The 27,737-nt window shown below is 42.1% G+C and overlaps 1 protein-coding gene across 3 annotated transcripts in view; it reads right to left on the bottom strand.

Moving 5' to 3' along the window:
* Nucleotides 1–27,737, bottom strand: part of ARHGAP6 (Rho GTPase activating protein 6) — a 318,428-nt gene that overhangs the window by 164,696 nt on the left and 125,995 nt on the right. Inside the window, exon 1 of one of the 3 annotated variants that reach the window (XM_086880094.1) lies at nucleotides 1,379–1,591. The exons of the other annotated variants lie outside the window; for them this stretch is intronic. Within the exon in view, the coding sequence (XP_086736220.1) occupies nucleotides 1,379–1,423 (45 nt within the window). The 5' untranslated portion in view covers nucleotides 1,424–1,591. Of the gene's footprint in view, nucleotides 1–1,378; nucleotides 1,592–27,737 lie in introns of those variants that run through there. 3 annotated transcript variants of the gene reach the window in all.

Raw genomic sequence — 27,737 nt, 5'->3', positions numbered from 1 at the left:
ACGCCTGCTGTCCTGCATTCAATGCACTACCTGCTGCTGGCTTTGGGCATAAAACAGGACTGACACCCAACTGACAGAAACAATAATGTGCTTGCAGCTAGTAGTTAATGGTAGACTGACAAGCACAATCACAGGAAGTAATAAAAGTTTCATGTCACTAGCGTGTGACGTGACTGGCAGTGGTCTCCACGCACCAAAATACTCACGGCACCGTTACCTGTTGAAAGAAGTGGTTCCAATTTGTTTGATGTATGATAACTGGATTCCTGATGAAATCACTGTCGCTACTCAGACACAGTACCAAAGGTATTTGTTTCTATTAACTAATTTAGCTGACTTACCATTACCTCTAAAAACTCTCGTATTATTACAGCAGCTGAATGCACTAACACCTACAGCTGGGTGGGTACAAAAGCATGTATAGAGACAGACATTAAACCCTGCTGTCCAAAAAAATCCCAAGTAGTCTCTTTCAAATTGTTTACACAAGATTTTATTTTTTTTAAAAAAAAAAAAAGTGTAAAAAAAAGAAGTTTAATTTCACGTCCGATACTGAAAGAATCAAAATGAAGCAAGTGAAAAAAAAAAAGCACATCGCAGCGCATTCCGTAATTGATACACTTAGAAATCCATCAGCCCATCCCGCCAATCCAGCAGCCGTGCTCCCAGGACCAGTGAAGCAAGCCTGCTCCGACTGACAATTCCCACACAACTTTAACAACAGCAATAAAATTATTCATCACTGACATGGGTGCAAACGAGAGCGGCACCAGCCCTCGCATGCTATTACTCGTGCTGGAGTTTATTTATGACTTCAGGAGAGGAGGCAGCTGCTTGTTTTTACGCGGCTTTTTTTCTTTTTTTTTCCTTTTTTTTTTTTTTTTCCCCTGCCGGAGCAAACGAGAAAATGCTCCTAATAAGGCTGGTGGAAGTGCAGCGGCTTCTCAAGAGCACCAGCTCTAGTGAATGCAATTAAATAAAGTCCGGTGTTATTATCTGAGGCAGCCGCCGAGAGCCGTCCCGGAGCCGGGCTCGCCCCCAGCCCGCGGACGCCAGAAGGGGCCAGCGGGGCCGGACTCGGGGCTCCGGGATGCCCCGAGAGGCTGCACCGCCGCCGCACCGCCCTCTCCTTATTAATTAAAAATATAAATATTTATGTCATCTCCAGCAAAGCGCGACCTCCAGGTAGGAAAGCGAGGACAGCCTGCAGCTCGGCGCCCTGCCCGCAGGCTGCGCGCCCCGAGCGCTCGCCGGGACAGGGCTGCAGCCCGACCCGCGGCTCCACGCCCGTGCGGACGGACAGACGGCCGCTCCCACCACCCCAGGGCACACGTGGGAGCCCCGGCTCCGCGCGGCCCCTTCCCGGCCCGGCACTCACCGCGTAGCGCAGCGCCGGCCTCTCGCTGAACACCGAGTCCCCCATGGGCGCGAACGGGCGGGCGGAGGCGCCGCCGCCTCGGCTGCGCTCGGCGCTGGGCACCGACCCCGACCTGCCGTCCGGCGGCCGCCGCAGCGCTGGGCTCAGCCCGGCAGCCTCCGGCCCCCGGCGCCCCTCCTCGTAACTCCCGCCTGCAGCCCGCCCCGGCTGTCCCTCCCCGCGGGAGCCGGCAGCCCCTCAGCAGAGCCGCGGCAGGAGGCGGCTCCCGGCGCCGCCGGGGGGCGGCGATTCCGCTTCTCCCGCCCAGCGCCGCTGCCTCCCCGGCTCAGCCCGGCGCACCTGCGAGCCCTCCCCGCGGCGGCGGCGGCTCTGTTCCCGGCTCTCGGGGCCCGCCGGGCTCGGAGCCCCGCCGAGGCGCTGTCCCCTGCCCCGGCCGCCCGGCAGCGGCGGCTCCAGCCGTGCCGTCCCACAGCCCCGGGACAAACATCGGTCCGGCCCCTGGCAACACCGGGGGACGAGGAACCTGGTCCTGCAGGTGAAGGAGAGAGGGACAAATAAAGCGTAACTTTCCTGTTCATGGTTTTACGATGCGTGCTTTGGGTGGACTGGCTCATGATTCTTTAACACGTAGACTTTGAAAAGCAAAATGCTATGTCACGGCCTATTCGTTATTTCATGAATGTGTCTTTACACAAACTGTAGAAGATCAAACAAATTCTGAAGGAAAATTGCATTCTACCGTGTTATATAATTAGTAGTGACTTCTGTGTGACTTGCCTCGGGAAATTATTCCATCAGTGGAAGTGTTTAAAAATGTATAAACCTCCCTCAGCTAAGCATAGCCTAAGCAGAGCCTAGGCCAGGCTACATGATTTCTTTCACCTTTATAATAATTTTTCAATGCTCTGTACAAATCTCGGTAAGGGCAGCAAACCCTCCCCCCAAGTTATTTTCAGCTGTTCTCTGAGGAAGTGGACTTATTCTAGTACTGCATGCCATATATGAAATTAATCAGTTTTACTGTTTCTGACCTACAATCTAGGCAAATGCTACTAGCCCATCACATTATCTCAAAACAGAGAAAGCAAAGTACTTTAGGGAGAAAGAAAAAGGTATTCTGAGGAAAAAAAAAAATTGTGTATAATAACACAAAATACATGCTGGAAAGATAAATCTGTTGAGCCAAAGTTTTTTTATGTGCTCTGATGCTGATGTACTGTACTCAACAGGCTTCCAGTTATGGATCTTCCATGGATCTTAATCCCTATTGCAGAGGAAATAGTTTTTAAGTGTTCCCATGGACAGTCAACTTGGCGTGAACAAAGAACACAGTATCTGAATTTACCAATAAAGTCCATTTTTGTCTCTCGGGTGAACAATCTGTGCTTCTCCCCTTCCTGGAAAACAAGGCAGGGTAGATACTTGAGAAGTTGCAGAGCATGTATTGGAAAGCAGCACCCAACAGAAAGAAACCTTATATATCAAACTTCCAAGTCATCAGAATCTCCAGGCAGATAGATGGAAAAAAAAAATAAAAATAAAAAAGCTGAGTGCTTGATTTTCCTCTCTAAATTTCTAATTTTTATTTCAAGAAGATGTTTTCAACTGGAAAACTCTACATATATCATATGCTCTGATTTCCAATGTTTGTTTGTCTGCTCTGCTGGTCTGACCACAGAAAGCAGGTGAGCAAGATGGGAAGAGGTTTGTAGGATTTCTACCCTCGAGCTGTATGCCATCACCAGCCTCTTCTAACCACAGTCAATGCGAAAGGAAATGCTAAACATCACAATGTGATGCTAAGCATCACAGGGCTGTTGTTTCTAATCAATACCCCAAGGTGAAAAGAACAGTGTGGAGGAGCCACAATTGGTAGAGAAGGTAGAGAAGAATCAAACCAGCAAAGGGAGAGATGCAAAACTTGGAGAAAACAGAGAAATTCAGGGAAAAGGAAAACACAGAAAAGACAGAAAGGTAAAGAATGCCCTAGAGGGTGAAGCCAGAGAGGGGAAGGACTAAAGGTGAAATTTTGCAGGTCAAACTTGTTTGGCCTGGTAACTCCTTGCCACTGAAAAGGAGAGTCTGCCTCCCATTAATCCTCTTCAACCCCCTCTTCCAGCCACAGGCTGCCACCACCTCCCTTCCCTCCGCCTCCCTCTGCCTCCGTGCTTCTCTCAAACCAATACAGCAAATGAAGCACACACCTTTCTTTCCATTTAGCAGATTGAATCAGCCCTCTGAGGGAGGAGATGAGCACCAGAGCTGGCACAAAAGAAATCTGGAGACTGTCTAGTTGGGAGTAGGATACTGGGGGAAGATGAAGAGCATGCATGGAAGTGCTTTGCAATAATAACAGGTTGTTACATTGGTGTAGCTAAGATTAAAAATAAAGAATACACGATAAGGAAACTGCAGTTGAACTTTTTATGATGACAAAGAAAGAGTTATGAGCAAAAGCTTATATTTTGGGGGATATCAACTCAGAAAAACACAGTTTTACTAGATCCAGTTTTATTCTGTAAACGTAATATAAAAATCAGGAGCAAAGGTTCTTGTGTCTTCATGTATAAAATCTTAAATGATTTGTTAAGTTGCAGCTACCAGAAATTTCGAAGTTCAAGACTTTTGTGTACCTAGTATCAGAATTTAAAACTAACTGCTGACTACAGAAGGTGTTTTCAAACCTTAACAAAGCTTTCTGGATTTTGAACACAAGCTATTGTGGCTGTGTTTAGAAAGCTTCCTTACACTGTATTTATGGTGGCCAAGAAGTCTCTCATTTCAAACTGCAGAGGGTTTGGAGCCCACCCTGATCTGAAATGAACAGGAACCCACTGAGCTGTACTACTACTCAGTTGCCTGCAATCACCTCTCCCTCTCTTAAGCCACTTAGAAACTACAATTTACAGACAGATCTTTCTGGCCATTCTGATTCTCTTTTACCCTTTCACATTCCACCCTTATTCACTTATGATGTACTTATGATTCCTCCTTGCTGTTCCTTCCAAATTTCCTTCCTCCTTCATCTACCTAATAATGTGTGCCCAAGGAATACATGCAGCTCACTTTGGGAAATGTAAACATTCCAGGTCAGCTTCTCTTAAGAGATGATGCAAAGCATCACAGTTAACTTCCTGTATATTCATTCTGGGGCAACTCAATCAATTCATGCTTTCCATGATTCCCATTGTGGTAGTTCCTTACACAGCTTTGAGGAGCTGTAATGTGGGCTTTACACCTGCAAACACAGATTTTCAGTAAAACCGTCACTCCTCTCCTGTTTATCATTTGTCATTGACAACAGAAGAGTGAACAATGTTTCAGCTAAAATTTAGTTGCTTTACAACAGCTGGGAAATGAGTAGGTAATTGAATCTTACCTACCTGATCATTAGTGAAGCTATGTTTTGTTTTTCCAATATTACTGTAGGAACTGAGTGCTTTCTCAGCAGGAACTGCTAATAAACAAAGGAAAATAGCTATTCAGTTGCAGATAGCACACAATTATGAAACTGGGGAGAAATTACTTCTTTACTTCTCTGCCATGAACTTCACCTGGACTCAAGCTGTCTGATGTCTCATCAGATGAGGTAGGAAAAAGTTTCCATATGCATCCTGTCTTGGGAGGGCAGCCAGCATGGTTCTTACTGAAGTAAAGGATTTGTCTAACCTAAACATCTACAACCTCCACCTCAGTTTATCACCCTAGGAAGAAACCCACACATATGGTGGACAATGTATATCACTCCAAGTAGACATTTAAAGTAGGGCACACAAATTGAAGTGCTACTTCAGTGAGAGAACATGACAGGTAGGTCAGATGACTGCCCTTCAGGCATCTGCAGTTAAGTGCGGAGAAGCCCACCTGGGAGAACAGCTATTAGAGCTCACCTGACTTTCAGAAAAGTCCTTAACAGTCTCAGTGCCTTGGTTCTTTGCATTCAGAAAAGCAGGGGATACCATACTTATCAGGTGAAAACACAGTCAATATCTTCAGGTGAAAAAGCTTGAAGCAGGCATGAAGGTCTTGTTTTGCTTGACCTTTCTAATAGTACACGAATGCAGCTTCCATACAGAGGTAATTCCACATCTGGAAAAGACTCACCTCGGCAGCTGCTGAACCAGAGCCAAGAGTGATACTGGCAGCACACTTCCTTGGGGAATTAGTACTTTTCTTATTCCAGCCAAATGTTCATTCAGTCAATACAAGTAATGGTTTAAGTCTATTTTCCAAAAAGAAGAAATCCATGAGATGATGGTCAAGTATATGAAATGCATAAAGTTCTATAAACAAAACCTAGAAACTAGGGAATTGGAATTTAGGGATAACACACTACAAATATCTTTTGTTCAGATTTTTTTTCTTTTATTTATTTTTTACCTATCAAAATATGTTGATAATTTTTCACTAGTTTGTAACAGAACTTAAGGAAATAGTACTTAATGCCAATGAAGAATGAAGCACCATCTCACTCCTGGAGATGCTTCTTTACAATAATGACACAAATCTTCTTAGACAGAAAGAAATCCTATTTGGAAAGAACTTGATCGCTGTAATTTCCTAGATGTCTGAAAGCTCTTTATATGAGATCTAATAGATGAGAAGAATGTGACCCTGTTACTGCTCTCAAGGAGTTGCCCAAGTGTTGCTCATCCTGGTGAAGAAGAAGTGAGTGCCTTATTCCTGGGGTGCAGGTACAAAGCATCCTATGTTCCCTCAATGCAAACACTTATCTTGTGCTTACACCAGGTGGTGCAAGCTGAGAGGAACTGCACCTTGTGCACACCCACGAAATGCTCCTGGCACGGTCCAACACCAAGAAGCCTAGAGGGCAAACCAGACTCCAGATTATAACTGAGAGCTGCAAAGCGTGATGTGCAGAGGGATAGGATTACATTCTTTTCTCAAGAGTGTAATCGGTACATATCTAGAGGAGGACCCTCGACTCTTCTCCATGCCCTCTGCCTGTGGTCAGTCAGCCAGAGCTGCTGCTGCCTGATGGGGCATCGGCTGGGAGGGAGCAGAAAGGTGAGAATCAAGACAACATGCCCCAGAGCCAAAACCAACTATTCTGGTAAGCATTTGGTAAAAGAAATGGACAACTGATGGAGCAATCGGAAGGGAAACCTTTCCCATAATGTGAAGGATGTTAGCAAGCATCCAGGAGTTTGTTAGCATTGTGTGCTACCAGAACCTCATGTGGGAACCTCACTTTTTAATTTATAAGTCCCTATATATATATATACATACTGTATAATTGACTGCAGGTCAGTGATGTCCTGCATGTGATAGCACATATTACTGCACTATCAGTTATCAGCAGCATAGCAAAGAAATTTAATGTAAAATACTTTTGGTTTAGAAAAAGGTTAAGTTACTTTGTGTCCCTTACATGTGCACAATGGTCTCTATTTCCAGCATCAGTGAAAATTCACTAGCATATCTTTAAAACTACAAACCACTAACTTGTAGATCAAAAAACCCTAAAACATAGCAAAAGATATTTTTCAACAAAAATTAGCATTAATCCCATGGGTCACTCGAATTCATTTGTGTTTTAAAGCTGCAGAAGAAACCACCAGTTATCCTGCCATATTTTTCCCTCCTTAGAGGCTGCAGTTTAAATAAATGTGACCACTCACTGCTTCGTGTGCAAATAAATGACAGGGTTTCAGGCCTAATTTTTTTTATGTTTGTTTTTCCTTGCTGACACAGACCAAGATAAAAATAAAGAGGAGAATGCTGGGGTTTGGGGTGGGGGGTGGATATAAGGGGGAAAAAAAAGAAGCAAGTGTAACTTCCAGGTTAAGAGTATCAAAACAGCTAGGAGACTTAAGCATGTAAGCCAAAAATCTCAGTGAAGTCTCATACACAAATTATACACATCTGGGAAAATAACAATTCACTAGATGATTTTTCTAGTTCCTGAGAGTGGGTAGATCTCCATGCATTTCCTTCCTTGTTTATCTCTTTGCAACTCACCTTCACAATAAAGTAAAACTGGGCTGTGCTCTCACTAGCAATTATCCTTCTCCCTTAAATGTCTTCCAAGAACTGAAGAGGGAGAAAAACACAATTTTCTTTCATTACATATGACATTTACAGAAATTGCAGCTATATAAAAAAAAAATTTAAAACCAAGAACTTGAAACAAGTCACTTACAGATCCATGATCTGGTTGCTCTGATTAGAAAGAAGAATGCTTATCAACAACAGACAGAAGCATGGGTTCCTATCTAAATTTACCATCTGAAGATTTGACAAGAATTTAGGGGGAGGAAGCGCTCTTTCACAAACCAAAAGTTTATTCAAAATTGTTTCATGAGTAGTATGGGATTGTTAAAATCCATTTAGTCTGCAGAGTAATAACTACACAATAAACCTCCCAAGAAGTAACGTGACTACTGTACATTTTGATTTAATGTTGAAATTCATAAACCAGTTTTGCAGTGTAAAAGTAGTTATTTCAGACTGGAAAAAGACCAAGCTTCTTTTGACCCACAATAATAATATTCATAGTGTTAACAAACCTCTTCAAATTAAGTCATTGTTTAATACATTTCAGGCTATATGTGAAGTGGTTATAAACATCATGTTTTTGTAGCTGTCAATAATTTGGGAATCGTGTAAACAGATGGACATTGTGTTCTTCTGGATTTCAACTGTAAATTAAGAGTCAGGGCACTATTATTCATAGTATTCGCTGGGGCTGGTTGACAAGCTAGTGTTCCAGCTGAGAAGGGACTTTGCTTTTCAAAATTTGACATTCATCTGATGGAGTCCAAAGCCAACATTTTCAAAGTTTCTGTGAACTGTGAATTCTTATACTTTTTTTTGGAGCCAGATGAAGACAAATCATGAAGCAGTCTTCTGGTCAGCAATGAGCCTGACAAAAATGCCTCTTTTCTCTGAGGCCTGGGGGAGCGCTCATGCAAACTGCCCTTGGAGTGACAGTCCCTGGGAGGAATCCCAGTACAGCCCCGCCCCAGGGCAGGGAGCCTGGGAAGCCAGAAAGGCAGCCTGAAAATTACTATGGAATTAGGATTTGCCACAGTCCTGTGAAGCCCTGAGGTCTTGGCACTGACAAGCTGCAGGGCTGTGCCATCTCCAGCGGTGCCAAGCCCTGGTAGGCAGCCTGTCCTATAGCTGGGGAGGCCACTGCAGAGCAGTTCTGCCAGGCAGTCTGCACTGCTAACGGGAACTGAGAATTTTCAGGATCACTGGACCTGCGTTTGGATCGCTCCATGGACTTAACCAAAGATATACACTCTTGAATCAGTCCCAGGCCTTGGACTGCCTGTGGGGCAGCCCAGGAGGAATTTTTCTCAGTCATAAACCCATGCAGTCTCCATGCAGCCTGCTTGTAACTCAGGGATAGTTTTCCTGGACTGATTAGAAGTGAATTCAAAGAGTTGCAAATGAACTATTTGAAAGCCAGTAAACCAGTTTTTTCCACTATAGTAAATTTCTACTCATTAGCATGATTAATGGATTTTGAAATGTTTCTTCTTTTGTATTTATAAAATGGAATAATATCCAATAACCTGACACACTAAGTTCATTATGAGGTATTTTGAACTTGTATATATGACTGTCCACTGAATTAACAATGAACATTTTTACAGTGTGCTCTATCAATTTACATTCACTATCTGGTTTTACTTTGAAGAACAGGAATGAAATTACAATTTCACTGTGTGGAGTCTGAGGGCTACAAGTAGTAACAAATTTTATTTGAGCATCATTTTCCTTGGTCATAAGTTTATTGTTGTTTTCACCTTGAGGCTGCAAAAGCATCAAAGCATATTTGTTTTCTGGTAAGAAACTTCAGTCACCTAATGATTCAGGCATAAAAGTTCCTCTGACCTGTCATGACAGGTGAGAGAGAATATGAGGGAACATACTTCAGCATCCAAAGAGGAGATGGAGAAATGCAGAATGTTAAACACTCTGGCTGACTTTTACCCTAAGTCTAAAAACATTGTGAAGAAGTAAGGAAAAGAGCAAACAACAACAACCATGTCCAAGTGTTCCAGGTGCGACTCATTTTCAGATTCAAATAGTTGCCCATCAGTATCTGTGCATGAGTTATCTTGGTCCCCATTTAGTCACTGAAGACCTATTCTATACCAACAGTAGAGATGAAAGAGTTTGGGATGTGGCAGCCTAAAGCAGATGCCGTGTTTTATCTGCTGGACACTTTTCCAGACCCAGATGAGTGCACTGACATGTGCCTTCCTGGAGAAGCTGCCACTGCAGACACATCCATGTACAGAACCCTAGAACAAGCTGTGCTATCCAAAGGTAGGAATGACTATGTTAAAGACCTTTGGTCCAACTGCCTGGATAGCCTGCTTCAACAGACATGTGTTTCTACAACCTAAACCAATGCAAGTTGGAGCTCAAGGAAGTGACCTGCAAGAAGACCTGTCTTATATGTCCAGGCAAAATGGATTAATACCTTACCCAACAAGACCCAGGGACTAACTCAGTACTTAGCAGTGAACATTACCAAAAACATGGCCCAGTAAACATAAAGCAAAAGATGTTTATTGTACTTTTGTCCTTCCCTGCAGCAGTCATGACAGTTGTACTACATGTGACTGCATGTAAATGTGGCATCTTGCTCTCACAAATTAGTCTCCATGCCAAAAGAGCGGGGTTTGACTGAAGAATTATAATATGTTAGTGCTCAAACCGCTTGCCAGTTGTGTTCAGATAAAAGGTTAAATCACCCAGCACTTGGGTGTCTGGTACTCCCTGTTACCTGGAAACTGGAGCTCTGAGTACAAGCCCTGTAGAGAAAGTGATTTAAAAAGCAACAAGAACATGAAAGCACCATTCATATAAGACATGCGCCATCATCCAAGCAGTTTCTCCAATTGCAGAGCTTTATTGTTTTAATCTGCAGGATCCTTTACTTGATGGAAGTGTACTGAATTCCTCATAGCTTGGGTGCAATTATTCCAGTGTACCTCATACTGTGACTATTCCCTTTGCAGGGATTGGAGGAAGGTAAAGGCAAAACACAACCCACAGCCTTCCAGATCTAGGGATCCAGAGGTGGTATAGTCACAGTGCTGCTGAGCAAGGGCATTTATGCTAATCTGGGAGGGGATGATCCCCCTGGGCAAAACAGCTTGGGAAAGGCTGGGCTGTATAAAAATGTTGACCTATTCTCAGGCAATTGTTTTGTGAAAAGGTAAGCTATGAATTGAAAGCACTGAAGCTTTTCCTAAAGATTCCCCCCACCAGTCTGCTCTCCTTTTGCAGTAAGGACGACCAGTTCCTTTGTAGTTAAATTCTTCTCAAGTGACTTGCATTGCTTTAACTGTCCTGGTAAGACTCGAAAAAATGTAAGTACAGAAAAGGCCTTGGAAAGATTCACTGCAGTTTTACACTAACTTGATAATACTGGTGACTTCAATGAAGTCAGCATTGGGAAAAGCAGGAATAACGAAGCAGTGAAAAAGAGTCATGCTAGAGCAGTTCTCTTTATTCTCCCTTTTTGTCCTGTTCCCTTGATTAAACAGTTGAGGAGAAATCTTGGAAGTGATCCTGTACACGACTTGTGCTCCTAAGCAGAGCCAGAATGCTGCGAGCCAAGCGCCAGGCTGAATATCCAAACTTTTTCTGTTTATATTGAGGCATATATTCACTGGGTGCTGGAGTTTGAGACCACTTCTCCCCACACACCAGCTGAGAGGTATCAAAGTCCATGTGCATTATCCACCCATTCACCTCCAATTGGGAAAAGTGTCCACAGGATGCTGAGAACATCAAAGTGTTAAGGACAAGGAATTCATCCACATAGGACAAAGAATTTAAGCTGTTTACAACTTTCTGCTCTCTGATGTTTATTACAACCCCCGCTATAAAATCTGCCTCCATCTGCAGTACCTTGTAGTGAGAGAGTTAATGAAAACCCCAGCCACATTCCAAGGATGGCAATACAGAATGAGAGCGACCTCAGCATTGTTTTGCTAAGATCTCAAATTGCCAATACTGCAAAATGAAGTAATGCGCTCTGTCAACATGTAGTATGCTCTATAAATGGGATTGCCTGTTCATCTGTTAGTAAAACATGCAGAAAAGCACTATTTGATTTGCCTTAGAGCAGCTGACTGCTTGCTTTGACTTCTTCCTTAAGATTTATTTGAAGCATGAAACTGCTGAAAATCTCCAGTGAGTAAAAAAGACAAAAATATATTAAAATTAATTAAATTTATTTGCAAATAGGCCTCACTTTATGTGGCTGGTCTTGAGTTAGCATTTCTTTATCAGAAGAATTAATTCTAAAGTTAACTAAAGCACTGAATGATGAAAGTTGATATCCATGGACTTCAGTACTAACTTAAAAAAATTGTATCTTTTTACAAACAGAAGATTACTTCAATAGTTAACTGTCCTCAGACAGTTTTAATAAATTTATAGACAGCTTCCAGATTGAATTTTGCTGATCCAGGCTTCTTAGGCGGAGTTTATGGAGCCAGACTTGTCATATGAGCTATTTCTATAAGCCTCAGGTAAATATACACAGGGTTCATGTTGTTAGAGAAAGTGTTTTTTCTCTTCTAAAAAATTTAAGTTAATCTTAAGCAAAAACAAAAGTTCATTCAGTACATTTTGTATTTATTATTTTTGACCCATTTTGGGAAGTATTTTCCTTCCATGGATCTGTCCCTGCTTCTGTCCAACTCACTTTAACTCTTCCATTTCTTCTACCAGACTGCTGCTCTGGTCTTTAAGCTACAAACAGCTAGATGGCACAGCTGGAGAAAATGAAAGGGTTTTCAGGTATATCCTTCTCCTTCCCACCCAGGGGCTCTCATGCCTTCCCTTTCCTACATGTCTGCTTTAACTCAAGCTTCATAGAAAAGTCTGACCTGTATTGCAAAACCAATTTAGAAGTATAAGTTGCTACTCGTGTAGCTGAAGTCCTGATGTGGATGCAGTTACAGGGATCAAATGGATATATCTCATTGCCCTTGCAATTCAAAATTGCTATGGCCATCTAAAGCAGCTTTATTAGAATATCACTCTGTAATAACAGGGTTCTCCACTTTCCATAAGTTGGACTTTGTAAACTCCATAGACAAAGCTGAATCTCTTATTTAATATTTCAGTTTAATGTTGTCCTTTCGATGGAGCATCACATAAAAGTTTACCCATAAAACCCAGAATTAGAGTCAAAAGTACCCCAAAGTACTCAGAGACAGGATGGCAGTATCAAAGGATCTGTAGCTTCCCTTTTAGGTAACACATGGGCAAGCGAGACGGGAAAACATCCCCAGATTTCATCTATAACATCTCTCCATCCACCATTGGTACCAAGCTGAAATTTGCAAAGCAATGCAGTTTTGGGTTTTTTTCTACTAAAGTATGATATAGCATACAGGTAAAGGATTGTTAATAAATATGCTAAGTCTTGTTATGATAGATAATGTGAGGAAAGGTGGCATAAGCAAATAAAGAATGAAGAAACTGATATGGCAATACAACAGGGGTGACCAAAATTCTTGCCCCTTAGCTGAGAATGGAGACCTTCATATGACCAATGCCCAAGCCTGAGGGCCTGTTGGAGCAGTTCTCAGAGACACACCATGGCCAGAAGCTCCCACTGCTCCTCTCTGAGCCACCCTAAATATCTGAAACTGGGAACCCAGTAAGCCTGACAAGGTTGACCAAGCAATCAGTGTTGGCTTAGATCTACTCACAGCCAAGGATATGGATCAGTCACTGTGCCAGCACAAGATGAGATTATGGCCCTTGAAATGCCCTGTGAGGACTGAAGAGACTGGCTACAACCCAAACAAAAAGAGAGCAATGTTCACATGACAGAGACCCAGGCACACTGTCTGAGATGCAAAAAGGTAGATTGTCACTTTCTGTTGGTACTTACAAGAAGGCTGGCAGCAGCTGCTCAGGCCTGGTGTTGTCCTACAGAACACTCCAACAAAAGATATGAGACAACAAATCCATGTTGGAAAATCACCCATGACAGACTCTTCTGCTCCCTCTGTACTGTCTGCTCCCAGCTGTACCAGCACCAGGAGTTTTCTTGTGACCCTGGGTAACATCACCGTGCTAACAGAAATTACTGGTCCCATGGGCCCACAGAGAGAAAAAAAAAATGTATGCTGCTCCTTATTTAATTTTAAGCAAAAGCATCTTGGATTACTTAAATGGTCCACATTGAAGATTTGACTGATTTCTTGCTTGAACCATAAACATCCAGCTTGCATACATCCTGGTCTGTTGGTACCTCTGAGACCCATCAGCACAGTACTGTGATGAACAGATGGTTGCAGTGATCTGTTCCATCAGCCTAGAGGGACCCAGAAGACAATGCTTGTATATGTCTGTCTACAGTCTGAATTCTTGCAATAAATGGGATAATTTTTACACTACTGTGGTTATCCTGCTGATGTGCGAATGAATGCTCTCAGTATTGTGTTACTTCACTTCAAAAACATTGTGAAACATTCACATTCATACACATCTCCCTCTTACTCTTTATTTAATCACAGGCTGCTGACAATGGCTGTAATTCAAGGTAGCAGCTAGCTACTCACATGGCTTTGAGTAAGTCTGTGCTCCAAAGACTGTTCATACTTCTAAAATTGTAAATCTAACATGGTTCTTTTTTGCCTTTGATTGTTTACAAATCATTAGAGCAGTGTGGTGCATCCCACAAGTGACCCCTGGCAATTTTAACTATGGGATTCACGTGGAAAATTGCTTCTAAACCAAAGGCAGGGGAAGGTACACACCTCTGGTTGTGACATCTGCTATATCAAAGCTTGATCTGCTCCCTCTGGGATGACCTCAGGTCCAGTTAAGGGTCTCAGATGGAGAAGCCAGCTCTCAGGCTCTTTACTACAACTGGACAGAAAGCCACACAGGGAAGTTTCAATATTGCACCTTTTATCAATTCCTCCCCATTCACCTACAACATACCATCCTAGGAGCAGAGTGTTTCACTTTGGACTCTGAAGTGTGTAATCCTCTGAAGTGTGCCAGAGGTGCAGCACAACAAATGCTGCAGGAGGTACCAGCCCATGAACCATGGTGCCCCCTTGATGGAGGCTAAAAGGAGCGTGGCAGTTCTGCTGCTTGAGGGCTGGCATGACACACAGACCTACACTCTCCCAGTTTTGGTAGGAATCCAACCAAAACAAATCAGGGCAGCTCTCAGCAGAAGGCAGGAGAGCTTGCTGTGTCTGCAGTGAACTGAAGCCATCGATGTGTCTCAGCCTCGGCTTCAGCTGGACCATAGCATTCCTTTGGACCTCATGTATTTCTCAGAGGCTTTTCTGTTTATTTTCTTAACAAAGCTTTGCAGACTTTTTAAGTGCAGGAAGGGAAACTCAGATATTCCCCTTCCTCAGTTTTAAAAAATCAGGCTCGATTTTGTAAATATATATATAGGGAAAAAAAATCTCTTTTAGAATCTGCCAATCATGGCAAGGAAGGCCTGAACTTCATGGCTATTTTTAGCTGACTCAGGATCTTTTAATGTTTTAACTATCACATTTATTTTCAGTTGAATATTATTAAATGAGCAATCCCATTACGGAAAAATTGATATTACTGTAATTGAACAATGTGAGATATATCCAAAGGAAAGGAAATTAAATGAATCACTCTTAATTTAAATTCAGAAGTTAAATCCAAATACCCAAGTGAACTTGACAGTGTCTGTCACTTTGTCTGCAAGTAAATTCTTACTTCTTTCCTCCAGCACTGAAACATAAAGGTGCTGCCAGTATGCGGATAAGCACTGTGCATTACACAAAACAGCAGTACATTCATGCCTTGTGTTGTAATGGAAACTCTCAATTTAAGATCTGAAGAGCAATAATAGAGAGAAGGAAAACCTGGAGCTACGATTTTTATCGTAGCTGGTAGGATTTTTTCCCCAAGTGAGGTCAGGGAAACAGACCAGAGAACTACATTTACGAGGCTCCTCCTTGTCAAACATAACGAGACTTAAGCCAGTCGTTCTCCTGGAGGCTGCTGAACTGTGTTCTGTTCAGACTTAGGTGGTTGTTGTGCCCATGTCACTGAGAGTGGAATTCTGCAAAAAACCAAAGAAGCTTCTCACTTAATGAGAAAGCCCTGAAATTGAGACTGTGAGGACTCACAAAGGGTTTGGTCCATCCAGGGGTGGATTGTCACTGAAGCAGTGGTCCTGTATCCCTCTACTTGTCTCATGTCCATCCACTCCAGGTTTAGTGTGTCTGTGGCAAGGCTGCCACTCTGAAAGGAAATTAACAGTCTTATGGTGGATTAATTGTCTGTCACATCAATTCCCCCTGAGGTTACTCAACTGCTATAGGTGTTGCAGGGGAAGTGGGAGGAATGGATAATTTCAGGTTGCTTTTAACAGGGGTAATTAAATCCTTAAACCGGAGTAATTAAACATTTGGTGCAACTCTATATTCTCTTTTCCCAAACCCTGCATATTTAGGGCATATTACTCCAAAATGAGATGACATTACATGTTGATTTTTCTACAAAAGGAGAGCCTTTATTAGCATTAGGAAATAATTCCATTGTACAATTTACTGTAACAACAGTGAGAACCAGGAGTAAAAATACGTTAAGGAGCTTAAAAACTGAATAAAGACATTCCCAGCCATCTGTGGCTATTTAAACATCATTCAGATTATTGTGTACAATACTATCTGTTGTGCAGAAGACCCTAAATCACTAAACACAAGGAAGGGGAAAACATAACTTATGTTTTACACTTCTTAATTGTTCTACTGTCTACTATACTTTCTTTAATCATCATTCCTGCCTCCCACAGGAAAGAGCATTAGGGTGTTAGGGATCCTCTCTTCATCTCCTCCAGTATTCCAGTTCTTATGTTCATGTACCAACACCTCCCAGGAGTTTGGAACCTCATCTGTGGAGTCCCTCAAAAGAAAACTATGCTACCACTAGAATCCTTGATGTGACACTACCAAAAGTTTACAAATGCTGAAGTCCTCTATAAAGAGTTGCTTGCAAAATAAAGCCTGAAAAGGGCAGGAAATAAAGGAGAACCATGAAGCCAAATGTCTTCAAAAAGAAATATGGAGCAAGGAAAACAAAATAGCTGCAAAGTGAATTGCTTTTGGACCAAGTGATATCAGTAAAGATGACTTTTTTACTAAAAGGATAAATAAGAACAAATACTAAGAGGAAATTTGTTTTTAATTTTAGATTTCAGATTTGTTTTAAACTTCACATGATGATAATCTTAAGCTTTTGCATAAAGATTCAGGTTTAGACAGATCAAGTTTCTCTGCAGAAGAGGCCTTTAGGTCTCAGTAGGCTGAAGGGGATGTAGTCAGAGATTTCAGTACTGCTGTTCATTGGTGCCCCCATTTCACAGGACATTAATTTGCCTTTCACTCTAGAAATCAGGATGCTATTAAAACAGATCTACAAATGAAAGCAAGTGCTCAAGAGTACTCTTGAAGAAGAATTTTTTCCTAAACTTGGAGCCAGAGGATCCGTGCAGGCTCAGCTCACATATGCCTGCACTAATGCATGATATTGTAACACGGTCCTTTGTTGTACAGACACATATTCTGAGAAAAAGACACTCTGCTGGATATCTCTTCTGACTTTTTATTTTGAATTCATCAGTGATGGGGAGACCTAGGCAGAGCATAGCATAATTTGACTGACACTCTGTCCAGAACCCCAAATCCCACCTGAGTTCTGTTCACAGCCAGACACTCACCTGCCTCCTCAGGGCACAGCCACTGCAGGGCAGGTGAGCCCTGCTCCTTCCCCAGCACGAGCTCCACGCTGGGAACAGCAGGCACATTGGGAGCAGCAAAGCTTCCATAGCTGTGTTACAGAGCCAGATGCAGAAGGCACGAGTGGGACAGGAGGAGTGGAAGGAAGGACAGAGCCTGCAGACAGCTTTGGCACCCACAGCCAACCTCATTTACTGACCGGGAAGAAGAAAGGCAGGCCTCTATTTAGGAAAAAAAGCAAATAAGCTCTCTTGAGAAATGCTTACTGCTTTGAAAGAACAACACAAAGCAACAGCCTTATCCCTGCTCTTCTGCAGAGGCCACCAGCACCCCTGCATTCCCCTGCTGTCACCACCCTCTCTGTTACCTCAGTTCCCAAATGCTTGGGTTTGTCACAGAAGGTTCTGCTCATTCTCCTGGAGAGCCCCACTCATTTACTGCTGCTCAGACATGCAAAACCCATGCATGCCTTGGCTGCTGCCATTTATGAGCATGGAATAGGAAAGAAACCCAATTGTTTGATAATTCTTTAACTGGACACTACTGTTATTAACCCACCACACTACAGAGTTTGCAAGTCAGATAACTTGTAGTCTGCAGAAGACCTGAATTCAAGAGTGTCTGTTGCTCTTTAAAGCTATTTTTGCTGTCTAAATACTGAGGATTTATAACAGAAAGCAGCAAAATATGCACCACAGCTTTACTCCTTGTTTTCCACAGACACATTTTTCTACTCCACAAGCCAAGGGCAGTGGGCAAAGGGAAGGCAGAAAATGGCAGAAGTTTCCCTTTCCTGCAAGGATAACAGTTTTGAAGGGCCATAGGGGATTGAGACTGCTCTCCTGCCACACATTTCAGAGCTGCAAGGAAGAAGGGAGCTCCTGGTTGGCTCTTCCCTCTTGCTGCCACTGCTGGGAAGCCTTAACATCTTAACATCAGGCACCTCTGCAGGAAGGGACACTGCAGAGTGTAGTGTCTCACTCTACAGCTCTCAGAGAGTGAGGTATTCTGCCCTCTTGGATGTCTGATGTGATCTCCACCAAGGTTTAGCACCATTACGCAGCCACATCTTGTTCATGAAAACAAAGCCAGACATGGAGGTGACTGGAAAAACCTTTACCTTCAAAAAAAAAAAATTTTGCTTCTGTTTCAGTGCATAATGTAAATTATCAGTAGAAGATGTCAACATTTAGTAATTTGTTTTTAATTTAAGGGAATCTATTGACAAAAAGTTATTTTTTCAGTATGGTGAGCACTTTTTGAGGTAATATTGTGTTTCATTGAAGCCCAGCTTTTCCATAGAAAATAAAGTTTCCTTATCACTCTTACAACGAAGCTGTTTTTTAGCACATCAAACTCCATGGGAGATACAAATCCTTCTTTTCTTTTTTTTTTTTTTTTTTTTCTTTTTTTTTTTTTTTTTTTTTTTTTATCTAGTCTTACATATTTTCCCAAATGCATTGGTTTGTTTGATTCACCTTTTCTCTGCTGTCTTACTTCTTTGGTCACCTGCAGTAATTCCTTTAGTTCTGTTACTACTTTTAAAAATACCAACATTTTGGTTTAAAATAATTTAATAGTGATCATGGCCCTCCTCTTAGACTGTGTATTTCCAGCTCTACCTGGTTTCTCATGAAAAGTGGCCTTAAGCTTAATTTTTCCTAACTTTTGAAGTTATCCCTGTCCCTTGTTCAGTGAAGTGGCTTATTTGCTTTCTGTCCTTCCCACTGTTTTCTGATCATTCCCAGTGTCTCCTGTGATCTTCAGAGAAAAGGATCACTGTGAGGACTTAAAGGAAGACAAAGGATAAATAGAACTCATTAGACAGAATCATTACCATGACTTGTAATAACACGTTTGGGGGATACACACACCGAGAAACCCCCACTGTATACAACCTGAAACTAAAATCTGCCATTGCTTTAATACACTTAATTTTTAAATTGTGCAGTTTTCCTATAGGGAAAAACTGGATGTAGACCTGGATCAGATGCAGCTGAAACACAAGGAGCCTTGACTGGAACATACTTGGCCTTCTTGCAAATTACGCTATTTTGTGTTTAATTTGTTATCCATTAATGCCCAGACCATCTTCCTCGTTGTTACTATTGAACCTTTTTTTCTCTGGGTTTTGACTGATGAAAATTTGTCTTGGGATACTTTTTTTCCTCTCATTGACATAACTTTGTGATGTTGAATTTCCTCTTGGGAGTCGCAGATTTTGCTAGAACTCTCCAAGGCAGTTTGAGTGCTTCAAAACTGCAACTTTCCACAAACTGCATTAATCAACTAGTTTAGAATTCCAGATCATTCATGAAAGCAAAATTAAATATGGATATACCCTTAATACAAAGGCATTTAAAGGTGTTCATTAATTCCTAAATTCACAGTTTCACTGTGATGACATCAGCCCTGAATTTCATATCAACTCTTTTATTAAAAAGCTTGTGATTGCTTCAAAAACAGACAAGCATTGCAAAGTTTTCTCTGTTTTATAAAAATCTGTATTCACCACAGTATATCAACCTGTTACCATCTGACTGTTTACAGAAGACTCTCTCTATTTGATTTTTGCTATGCTAGATAATGAAGTGAGACAAAATGGCCAGCAGCTCCCTGGGTTGTTTACTTAGCCATTTACAAAGAGGAGATCTCAGCAGGAATAAGTGCTGATAATTTCCCTTATTATATGACCTGAATGGCAGTATTTCTCCCTTCAGGATGCTCTGGTTCAAATCTCCATGTCCAGCTTATCCTGAAGTGTTCTACTTATCTGAGACTGAGGAGTTTGTTATTATGAGTAAGGAACACTACTACACTACACTACTTTTCCCCACTGTGCACAAACCCTGAGTTGGTGTGAGCTCTGGAGGCCAGGAGCAGGGTATGGTTCCAGCTGGATTCTCTCAAGCACCAGCACTGCTTTCCTGCTTGTCCCACCAAGCCCCACTCATTCCCTGGGGAACATGGACCAGCCTTTTCTGAACAACCATGCAGCAGGAGGAGCATTCTTTGCTGAACAAAAATCTTCTTTCAAGTCACAGAATATGCTCTCTTGGAAGGGACCCACAAGGATCAAGTCCACAATCTTGGCATTATTAGCAACATGCTCTAACCAGACGAGCTCCTGTCAGTCCCGTTTGACCACTTAGTAATTATTCTACTGTGTACCACTACTCTACGATGTTCCACACTGTAAAATGCATTCAACCATTCATAAGTCTGGTGACCCAGAATTCCTTGATGCCCAAGAACTGTCTCCCTCCCAGCAGAATCAAAGGCAAAACCCCACTTTACACCAGTTACACTGCCCTAAGCACAGTGCCAGGGGCAGGAACTTGTTCGTCCAGAGCTGCTGCCAAACCACTCGTGCTGTGCAGCCACAGTCCAAAACACACAATGTTTAATCACAAAACTTGCTTAGGCAGCTGCTGAAAAGGAGAGACAAGTTGCTTACACATGCATAGTCCTGAACAGCCTATCTTATGTGGACTTCAAGGTGCTTCATAAATATCATCTAAACCCAAATATTATTTAATCCATCTAAAAAGAAACCACTTCTTTGCGGGTCAGAGCTCTGGTTCACACGCACGGAGGCGATGAGGTGGGTACTGACATCCACCAACCATTTGCTGCTCAGGCAGTGACCACAGCAAGGAAAGCTGAACAACATCTGAAGCAACTTCTAGAGCCCCACAGCCCAGTACTTCAAAGTAAATTGAAATTATAGCAATATATATTATATCCTGAGACCTTATGGTCTCAGGAAGGGTATCACAGTAACCAACTCCCCTTTCAAATCACCAAATGCAGGTAAAAACATTATTCTGTTGTATTAAGTAGCTTTTTGAATGCTATTACAACAGCAGTGCTGTAGTCTGTAAAGGGAACATGGTTTTGAAGCTGAGAGCATAGGCCATGGCTTCTGATCACCAGGAATTCCTTATGCTGGATCATAGCTTGCCTTTGGACGAGGCAATACTGCAAACAGCTCACTCCCTACCCGTGCACATTTCTTTTCCAGTGTTTCTCACAATGTTATCACTGCTTTTCCCTCAGGTTTTAGCAAAAATTATAACCTTATTTAGCATGTATTGACTGTATTCTTTTAGTTACTGTGATATTTTTCAAAGTTTCTTTTGACTCATTTTTTACTTCCCCCAAATATTTTTGTAGCCTGGAGAAAGACTCTGATGTCAAGATGGGCCTAGCTATGAACCCAGGGTGGAGAAGCTTTTGATACGCTTCCAGACTGTTTAATCCTCTACTCAGGTCTCTCGAGTATCCAAAAAAACCAACTTTCCCAGGCCCTGCTTGCCTGTGAGATGCTGGAGAGTAAAGCACCCAGTCTGAGAGGTGAGGTGCTGATTTCAGAACTTTCAGCAAATCCTGAAAGCTGATTCCAAAAACTAATATTGTTTTTGGCATCACACAGAGTTCTTCACATACCCTTTGGAGGGGAAAGTGAGTGCAGGAAGGTGAGGGTTTTTTAATATGACTTGCAAGGAAGAGAAGTATGGTGTTGAGAAATAAGACAACCTAAGATCCAGCTCAGACTTAGCCAACTCTCAGCTGCATCATTCAGGAAATTGTGCTTTTTTCCTCTCAGTTCAGTGTGGTCATGCATCAAACGTTGCTCCACAAAACTGTATTAGACTGAAATTTTTACACTCTCTCCTCTAGTACCCAGGATGGGTGTGCTGCAGAATTTCAGTATAAACTGCTGTGCGTGGAGACAAGAAAGCTCAGAGACTTCAAAACTGCTCCTCAAATAAGACTTCTTCTTGCCAAACTGATGTCATTAATGGTTCATAACACATTCAGGAGTCAGGAAGACAGCCATCAAAAATGATCAAAACTTCATAGCATGTCTTAGAACAATTCTATTGTTAAAATAAAAAGTTATTGGTAAAACATCGAAGTGTGCTGAACAAAAAAACCCTTATTACAAAACAAAATAATTTCCATATGTCTATACATATATCTATACATATATCTATACATATATCTATATCTATATCTATATCTATATCTATATCTATCATATATAAGACCATTTTTGTTATATTATACATTTTATATATATATATATTTATACACACACATATATAGAGAGATATATATACATACATATATGTGTGTGTATATATATATGTGTGTGTGTATGTGTGTATATATATATATATGTATATATGTATATATATATATATGTAAAAGGAAGCAGGGCAATGCAAATTTTCCCTTGAAGCTGGAAGCAAAATTTTCTTTATTGGCAGCTACCCAACTAGTCTTCCTTTAAATACAATAAGTTAAAAGAATCTTCTCTTCCCACTTCTCATGTTCAAGCTATCTAAAATATTTACCATGCAGACCAACGCTACAGTCACGTGCACCAAGACAGCCTCCCAAACACTGATTTTGTTTAATGTAGGAGGGTCCTTGGGTCCAGACTGGGTGGGAGATGTCTGTGTGGCTGCTGTCTCCCCCCACAAAGCCAGCACCCATGCCTGGTGCTTCCCTACAGCCTGCTCCCACTTCTCCCAGTCCTTGCAGAGAGGAGCTGACCCCTCTCAGTGTCTCTTTCTCCCCCCTTGCAATGGACCACAGCTGTAAATCAGGACCACTTCACCAGTGCTGACTGGAAGCCAGAGACACCTGCAAACACATGGAGCCACCAGCCTTCCCCAGCTCCATGCACCAGTGACATTCCCAGAGCAGTGTGATTCCTTCAGCATGGCTGTGATAACAGAGTCCTGGGCGTGAGCAGAGACCTCTCTCTGCCAGGTGCTGCACAAACAGCATAAACCCACAGTTTACTGAAAAAGCAACCAGAACCTGAAATGGACACTCCCTTCCTCCAGAGCAAAGGAAGGAAAATAAATATGTGAGATAGATAAATAGAAGCCAGCAGAAGAATTAGTGTCTGGCCTAGAAAGTATTTCAGAAAAAAGGGTGAGCCTCTCAAAATGGTATCTTGAGAGAGAAGCACAGTTGCCAAGAATCAGAATGATTTCCCACCAGGTTTAATATGTTTTAACAAAACACAATTAATTTATTCTGCCCTGAAAGATCATTTATGCATTCTTTTAATCAGTGGGAAATTTCTCAACCTTCAATTCATGGCTGTTTTCACCTTTGGCTTTCGAGCAGGGAAGCCTAATTTCTCTCTACTATTGGAAAGAAATAAAAAAAAAAATTGAAAAGGAAGAAAGGGAATAAGACTTAGAAAAAAAATGCTATCAGTTTCTTTTCTTTTTTCTTTTTTCTTTTCCTACTTGAGATTGCAAGTAGGTTCAGCACTAAGCCTCTAAAGCTAGTGTATCTTCCCAGATGTATTTTCCTGGATGTAGTATCTGGTAGAATAGTGGTGGACATCATGGGAGGCAACCCATTGACAACAGAATACTGGGAACAGCTAATCATCCTGCTGTTTTCCTGCAGGATCATCACTTATCAGATATTTGAGTCAATATGGAGCAGACAGAAACCATATTCTTATGCTAAGCCTGTGACAAGGACAGAAATCTGGATTTTGCCCAAGAAGGTGGACTGGATGACTCCTCAGGTCTGTCTTTTTTCAACACCCAGGAAAAAATAAAAAAGGATACCATGCTTCTCATACTTGTTTGGTTTAAGGTAAAGAGAGATTTTGGAAAAGGGTTCTCAAAAAGGAAAAGAGTAAACCCAAGGAAAAGGACAAAATCATGAGACCCAGTGAGCAGTTATCAATCAGCAGCAGAAATGGATTTTGCAGTTTGTTTAACTTGGTTTTGCTGCATACTTTGGCATTTGAGCCGTATACTGGCTGGGACAGTTTTTTTCCCAAGCATTTTTCTGAGCATATTGCTCCTGAGATGTTTTCCTTTTAGCAGCCCAAGTCACACATCAAGAGGCTTTTTCTAGCAGCAATGCCTTCATAGGCATATAAATCTGAAAAGTGAATTTGCTCATGATGACTTAGTAGGCTCATGTGGGACATCAGGGATCTGGCTAACTCCTGAGCACTTGGTGCCCACAGCACATGGTCAAAGGGAGTGGGTCTGCTCTGTTCTACCACAAACCCAGGGCAGGTGGGACAAGCTCACACCTCACATGGAAGCACAAGTGGTGCTGAACTTTGGTGCTCATGACTCCTTATTTTTTCTTCAGAAATCTCTCCCAGAACACTTCTCTTTCCTTGTTTAAAAAAAGGCTTGGCACTAACAAATCCAGGAGAAATCTGCTTTTTAGCAGGGCCTGTTGCAATAGGATGAGGGGCAATGTTTTTAAAATAAAGGGGGTCAATTTAGATTGTATGTAAAGAAGTTTTTTACAATGAGGATGGTGAAACACTGGAACAGGTTGCCCAGGAAGCAATCTAGTACATGTCACAACCCTGGAAAAACTGAAGAACATGTTGGATGGGAGTCTGGTAATCTGATCTAATTGAAGATGTCCCTGGTCACTGCAGGGGATTGGATCTAGATGTCCTTTAAACAACTCTTCCAACTCAATTATTCCATGATTCTATGATAATCCAAAGGATTTCAGTAGTTCTTGTTGTCAAAGTAGTATCATACAAAAAGGAAAGCAAGTTCCAAAAAAAGTTGTACAGCACAAATTTTAGAAAAACATTACATTATTGTGCAAATGATCACAGTTTCTTATCACATTAAGTATTCAAGCTATTTCAAATTGACTCTCACAGTAACACTTATAAACCATATTAATCATAATTATAGAATACATTTACCTATGGATGACAACCAGTTGATTACTCAAAAGTTCAGTGAGCTAAAAAAACCACTTCTTTTTCATCCAGAAATAAATCCTTAGTGTCCAAAATACATAATTGAGATAAGTGTCCAAGCATTAAAAAAATAAGTTTAATGAAAAGTACTTTTCCAAGCCAGCAACTCTGAGGACCCAAAGCATGTATTTTTGTAAGGATGGATTTGGTCATGTAGGCATATATCCTGTAAATGTGTTTTTATTTGTATTCATTGGTGCTGAAGGTTGCACTAGAATCCATAAATCTATCATGCTGTGTTTCTTATATCCCAGAAATTCAGTATTGTTCTCTTGAGGCTCAGCATGCTAAGTACTCCAAGTGACATTCTCAACAACACAGAGGATGTATTTTCATCTGCTGCCATTTTGCAACTGTAGTAATAAGACTGCCACTGAAAGCCTTCAGCAGCTTTGTGCCAGCACAATTAAATGAGGATCTAGAGAATTTTGCAGGGATGTAAACTAACTTTTCATTTTCTTCATGTGCACAGATTATGTTTTTGTATCAGCCCGTCAGCAGTGTTCATGTGACCTTCAGCATCAGCTGGATGCTGCCTGATGGGATGGTGCCTGTGAGATCTCATTTATTCTGCCCTGTATTTCGAACCTCTCCTCATCTGCAGGACAGCATTGGCAAGAGGAGCAATAATGATGTGGAGAGAAAAGGCTTTGCAGTGCTGAGATTCTGGGCATCTCCCAGCACCTTAAGGAGTGTTCCTAGATGAGATTTCTGAAGGGACATCAGTCTGAAGCAAAAAATGGATGCTGTAAAAAGTCGTGCTGGTACAAGCCTGTGCTTGTTTTCTGCTCTGCCATAGCCTGAGAAGAATGAGTTAAATGATTCAGTTCTCCACATACATATATATATTTCCACTGGCCCTGGAAGATCCCAGCTTTGTGACATGCAATGGATCAGGAAATCTCTGCCATCATGAAATCTGGCTTCTTCACAAAGACTTTCAACTCCTGGGGCATTCTTACAATGAATATAATTAGTCCCATTTTAAAGCTGGCAACAAAAGCAGGGAAGAACTTGCAAAAGAACACACACATGGATCGGTCTTCTGTGGCAGTTCCTTCATTCCAGGCAAGTACTTAAAATACAAGACTCTCATGAATTTAAAACTGAATTTCCACCATGTCCTGTATTGGAGGTCATGCTGAGGAGTACTATTAAAATTAAATTCAGCCCAAAATGTTAGGGGTAAAATAATTTTTGACTGTAACCTTATAGAAGAAATAAATACATGAGCAAAGACAAGATCTGCAATAATACAGAGAAAATTAATTACCTAGGCAGACTCCTTTTCAAGTTCATGACTCATGCCAGCATATAAATGTCTGCATGAAGCCAGCTCTTAATGCTAATTTTGTCACTGTAAGAAAATTGTAATGTTCTCTGAGAAAAACTGAGTGCATACCTTGCTATTGCTTTTTCAAGAGTCTGACTGGCAGAGTGCTCTACTATAACTGCAGATTTGTGCTAATGCTCTAAAACGTTTTGCTAAATTTAATCTTTCACCACGGATATAAGAGACTCCTGGCCATGCTGCAGTTGGCCTCAGCTGCACAGAAGCTGTGGTCACAGCCACTTAATTCATCCCTTTTTACTGAATATAGACATGCAAGTCTCTAAGTCAGTAAGTCAAAAATCCCATTCCATATAATGACAAAAGCACAGTACAAAGAATACAAGGAGTAGGAGTAAGAAAAGATGCATTTTTGTTAGAACTAATCTGTGGTTCAAATGTTCCCTCTGCTGCTCCCCTGCCAGAAGCTGCTGTGTTTATCAGCTGGTGCTGGCACGGGGTCGGGCACTGACAGAGCTGCTGAGGGGCCCAGCCCCATCTGCCTCCACAAGACCCCTTCTTGGAACTATTACCTCTGACCACAGACTTAATTTAGAGACATGAGCTACCAACTAGAGGTATCTGCTTTTCATATAAGAATTACCAAAGTGCTCCTTGGATTTTTAATTTTATTTTTTTTTTAGTGCTCTCAATGGAGGACTACAAGAAAAAGTGAATGTGTCTGATGGTCCATGTGCACAGCCCTGCTTGGCCACACGGCACCAAAAGCTACACACACCAGGGCTGAAAGCACCCTCTAGGAGGGCAGCATCTCCCTTAGGGGTCATGACCTCATTAAACTGGGGAAAAAAGAAACACAGGCACACCAACATGGGCATTTCTCTCTGCCGGTGGCAGGCAGAGCCCGGGAAGGGCAGGGAGGAGGGAACCAGCTGCACTACTGGGCTGTACCACCCCAAAAGCTGCTGCTTCTCTTCATCTCCCCTGGAAAGTCCCTGGCAGTGAGTGGGATGCCAGCATCATGCTGACACCAGACGTGTCATCAACACGAGGACCTCATTGTGACAGAGCCTCTCCAAACATGTAGCCACACAAGGGGTCTGAAGCACCATGTCTGACAAGGCGCTGAGCACAGCAGAGGTTTTTGACCAGCAGACTGAGAGCGGGTCAAGTGTCCTGGCAGCCTCTGGCATGCCACAGGCTGCATTCCTGCTACACAAAGCAAAAACAGCACAGGAAAAAGGATAAGATGGGGACAAATGCCTCCTCCCCAACATCACTTTCCCATCATTTATGACAGCATGCACAGGGAGCAAGGCTTAGTCCTTAAAAGCCAAGGCCTGGGGAGAATGTCACCTGCTGTTGCCTTCTGCACCCAGCCTCACCCCTGACACTGGGCACCCAGGGGAACAGGAATCCGACTGGTCCAGTGTTCACAGGGGCACGCAGAGCAGGGGAGGGGTAGGAAATGAAGGCAACATGGGGAGTGTCCCTGTGCAGCCCCTATCCTGCTCTGCAGGG

The sequence above is a fragment of the Cyanistes caeruleus genome, chromosome 3 (assembly GCF_971803275.1).
Source record: "Cyanistes caeruleus chromosome 3, bCyaCae1.hap1.1, whole genome shotgun sequence".
Classification (NCBI taxonomy): Eukaryota; Metazoa; Chordata; class Aves; order Passeriformes; family Paridae; genus Cyanistes; species Cyanistes caeruleus.
This window is presented reverse-complemented; position numbering and strand designations above follow the sequence as displayed.